Genomic DNA, 4,568 nt, shown 5'->3' on the forward strand with positions numbered 1-4,568 from the left:
ACACTCCTAAACTAAACTCACTCTTGAAACCTTGTAAGCCAGTCACTTGGTGCCTTTATTGCCCCTCATTTTAGGTAGCCAATATCTAAGTTGCCCATCGCTGTCTACCCTGTGTACAGAGGGGAGGGATTCACTTCTAATGTTCGGAAACCCTCTACAGGGTCGCTATGGGTCGGAACCGACCCGACAACACTTAACAACAACAAGAACAACTCTGTTCTATGGGATCATTGAGTTGGAATCAACTCATGGCAACTTTTTTTGGGGGGGATGGGCAGGGGGATTGAGGTTGGGGGTATGTTTATACCTCTCCTGCTCCTTAAAAGCAAGTACATCCTTTTAATAATCTTTGCCTAGCAGCCTTCTTGGAATCCTGGTCTGGTGTTGTAGAACAAGTACTGAACTGCAAGATCAATTTGAACCCCAATATCAGCAGTTCAAACCCTCCAATCTCTCCTTGGAAAACCTGCATAGGGTTACTGTGAATCAGAACCGACTCAAAGGCACATAATAACAATAACAGGAGCCTCCTTCAGTATTTAGGTCATTGACTGGTAAAGTCTGACCTTAGTAATGGATGTATAGTTGCAAGGAAGAACTTCACTCCACTGAATCTCTTGCTTTTTCAGTAGGCCCTCCTCCCTCCTTTCCCCTCTTCTCCTGCCCTATCCCACCCTCACCTCGCACCCTCATCTCGTGTACCTAAAACAGTGGCCAGAACACTCATTTCAGAAGTGAATTCCCCTGCAGGTATTCTCTAGCCTCACTACATTAAACTTATTACCATGAATTTGATACTAACCCGTTAAAACAGAGTAGAACTGTTCCATAGAGTTTCTAAGACTGTAAATCTTTATGGGAGCAAACAGCTCCATCTTTCTCTCAGGGAACAATTGGGTTCCAACTTGCAGTTAGCAGCCCAGTGCTTAACCCACTGTACCAATAAGGTTCCTCCTCTAGCTTCATGGCATAGACAAATTGTTTGTTGTTGTTCAGTGCTGTCCAGTAGTCCGACTCCTGGCGACCCTGTATTGGGTTTCTGAGGAGCGGTTGATAAGTTGTAACAGTTGACCTTTTGGTTTAAAACGACCTTATGGTCGAGTGTTTATTCTAGCGCACCACACTAGGACTCCATAGACAAATTTGTTGTTGTTGTTGTTAAGTGCCATCCAACCCATAGCGACCCTATCTGTATAAGGTTTTCAAGAAGCTGAACCACTGACCTTGCAGTTCAAATGACTTTGCAGTCTGAGGCATTAGCCCACAGCGCCACAGCAGGACTCCCTAGACAAATTAGTGGCTCCCTTTAATCTTTGGGGGTGGGGGAGGCTGAATAAATGTGAGGGCCGCCAGAAGGGTGTGTATGAGTGTACCTTTCATCTCCCCAGCAGTTGCCTTTTAGAGTTTATTTTCCCCCGCACATGGGCCTGCTAAATATTCCCGGGTCCCTAGCATTGCTAACTACCTTGGAAATAATCATCTATAACAAATTGATTCAACGTGCAGCTATGGGAAGAGAAGGAGTGTCTCGTTTGGCCTTCTGGGAGTTGTAGTCCTACTGGCTCCCAGGCTGCCTGGCTGGCTCTAGCGCTAAAGACTACAGCTCCCAGGTCTTCTCCAAGTTCTTACCGCACAGGCTCATTGCCCGGTGCCGGGAGGAGGGTGGCTACGTTGTGTCTATTGTATCCCTTAGCTAGTGTTTTTGTACAATTCTCGGGACCTGTAATTGAGAGTGAAAAGCATGGCTGATGAACAAGAAATCATGTGCAAATTGGAAAGCATTAAAGAGATCAGGTAAGTGGTACGTTCTAAACCTGCCTTTCTTTTTCACCCCCTAGAATCTCTCTCCGCAGGAATGGGTTGAAAACGGGGTGGAAAGTATCTGTTGTTGGACTACTTGCAGGGTGTGGGGGAGGGGAGAACCGGGGAAAGGGGAGTGGCTCATTCATCAGGGACTTCAAGGGAGAGAGAGAATGGAGGGCTAGGGAAGGAGTGTCACAATTGAGAATTCTGGTGAGAGAGATGGACAGTTTTGACCAGATTTGCCCTAGAAAACACAGAAACACTCAGGGCTGATCCCAAAACAGCTTTTTTTCTTTTCTTCTTGGAGTGAGGGTCAGGGGGCAGCATTTTTATAAAGTACTTTTCTGGCCACAAAATGTCTTTGACTCCTTGCTCTTTGGGAGTCGCGCTTCCCCTCCTTTCCCCAAACCCAAAGTCTCCCTTTCAGTGCTTCTGGGATGGTAGTGGCTGCCAGGGCTTTGGGCCTGGGGGTTCAGAGTAATCCAGTGGGCGGAAGTTTGGGGAACTGAGATGCCAGGGCTCGTGAGAGTGTATGATTTGCTTTCACTCACCATGTTTTTCTTCTATCCAGTCCTCAGAAGCTCTGGTAGCATAGTGGTTATGAGTTGGGCTGCTACCCTCAAGGTCAGCAATTTGAAACTACCAGCAGTTTCATGGGAGAAAGATAAGGCTTTCTACTCCCATAAAGATCTACAGCCTCGGAAACCCTATACATGGTCACTATGAGTCAGAACACACTCTGCTGCACATAACTTAGCTAAAACCAATCCTGCTCTCTGGAAGGTGGGTGGAGGTGTTGGAGAGACCGTAGCTGCTCTGATCTTAGGATATTGGCAACTACTTTAAAGTGCCAAGGTGAAGGGCGCCCTAAGCCCCTAGAACTTCTTTGACTAGAGGTAATGTGATTCTTGCCCAGAATACAATATACTCTAGAAGACTGATTGTAGGGGCACCAGGCCTTCCTTCACCTTCCTTCTCAGCTGTGGAGCCCCCAAACAGATCCCATCATTAGTTCCCATCTTCATTATGATGGTGGCCTGCCTGGTTGGCTATATCTGTGGAGTGTTTTCCAGTACCTAGGGTGGGAAAAAGGGGAAGGGGGATGTGGGGAATGTTAAGTGCCTTTAAGAAACAAGACTTAGTCCATGAGATTTTATGCTTGAAGTGTCTGTCTGGGTGAGGCCACACTTGGTGGTGGTGGTGGTAGTGAGGACCGTGGTTTCTTATATTCTAGTTGGGCTTTTCTCACCTTTTGCAGAGGAGGGAAAGGAAGGCAGTTGTCATTTATTGAGTTTTGAGAAGTAGGGTGTCCTCTCTTATCGATGGAAAAATGGAGGCTTAGAGGTTACAAGTGACTTGCCCAGAGCCATGTTGTTGTTGTTGTTAAGTGGCTTTGAGTCAGTTTGACTTATACAATAGCGACCCTGTATAGAGTTTCTGAGGAGCGACTGGTAAGCTTGAACTGCCAACCTTGTGGTTCAAAGTGACTTTGTAATCCAGAGCATTAGCCCACAGTGCCACAATGTGACAGGAACCCAATCAGTCTGCCTGCAGACATCCTCCTCCAACTCTATACTGTGGAGGGACTGAGGCAAGGAGCTGAAGATGGGGTATGTTGCAATTCTTTTTAGGAGATAGGGTTTGAGCCAGTTGTTTTTTTAGGAGATAGGGATTGAGCCAGTTGTTATAATAATAATATGGCTGATAAGGTTATTAGCAAGAGGAGAGCCAAGACTTTTACTTTCACCAAGCTTTAGAAGCGTGCCCCCTCCAGACAAGGATGATTTGGGAGCAAGGACTTTCATAAATAGACCCTTCCCTTTCTAGTGTAGACTATATAAATAGACCCTTCCCTTTCTAGTATAGACTATATGAGAAGATATGACTTATACCTTGTGATAACAAGACATTCTTTCCTCTAATAGCTGGATTGAGTTCAGCAGGGATCTATAGGAAAGGCTGACCACCCATTCCTTCTCAGCAGTAGCAAAGAATGCCTCTTCCACCTGGATGTCAACCAGATTCCCAGTGGAGAACCTGAGTTTCTGTCCCTACCTAGCAGTAAGGGAGTAATACCTTCTTCACCATCGGGAGATGTCAGAAAGGGCCTGCTAATACAGGAAATAAAAAAAAATAAGATCTAGAATGTCATAACATGATATCCAAAATGTGCATGTTTTAATAGAAAAACACTCACCATAGCAATAACTAGGAATTTTTCAACTTGAATGAGAAAAGACAGTCAACAGATGCTAACACCAGGGTAATACAGATGCCAGAAATATATGACAAATATTTTAAAGCAGCTGTCATAAAATTCTCCAAGGAGCAATTAAACTGCACTTCAAGCAAATGAAAAGAAAAATAAGCCTCAACAACAACAAAAAAACATAAAGAACAAATGGGAAATTTACAATTGAAAAATACAGTAACAATATGATCATAAAATTCAGTGAATGGGCTCAATAACAGGATGAAGAAAAGAAGAAAGAATGAAAAACTTGAAGATAGAACAACATAAATTACCCAATTGGGACAAAAGAGAAATTAGACAATATATGGTGGTGGTGGTAGTGTGCCATGGAGTCAGTTCTGACTAATAGTGACCCTGCATAGGATTTCCGAGGCTGTAAATCTTTACAGGAGCAGAAAGTCTCATCTTTCTCCCATGGAATGACTGGAAGTTTCCAACTGCTGATTGTGAGGTTAGCATCCCGACTCGTAACCACTACTCTACCAGAGCACCTTATATATATATATATATA

General features: G+C 44.5%; 1 protein-coding gene across 2 annotated transcripts in view; it reads left to right on the forward strand.

Annotated features, from left to right (window-relative positions):
• Positions 1-1,633: 1,633 nt before the first annotated feature.
• The window catches only part of ZC4H2 (zinc finger, C4H2 domain containing), a 107,968-nt gene continuing 105,033 nt past the window's right edge, over positions 1,634-4,568 (forward strand). Inside the window, exon 1 of one of the 2 annotated variants that reach the window (XM_006870796.1) lies at positions 1,634-1,794. In XM_006870796.1, the coding sequence (XP_006870858.1) occupies positions 1,742-1,794 (53 nt within the window). In that variant the 5' untranslated portion in view covers positions 1,634-1,741. The remainder of the gene's footprint in view (positions 1,795-4,568) is intronic. The other variant, XM_006870797.1, reaches the window with a different exon arrangement.

The sequence above is a fragment of the Chrysochloris asiatica genome, unplaced genomic scaffold, assembly GCF_000296735.1.
Source record: "Chrysochloris asiatica unplaced genomic scaffold, ChrAsi1.0 scaffold00152, whole genome shotgun sequence".
Lineage (NCBI taxonomy): Eukaryota > Metazoa > Chordata > Mammalia > Afrosoricida > Chrysochloridae > Chrysochloris > Chrysochloris asiatica.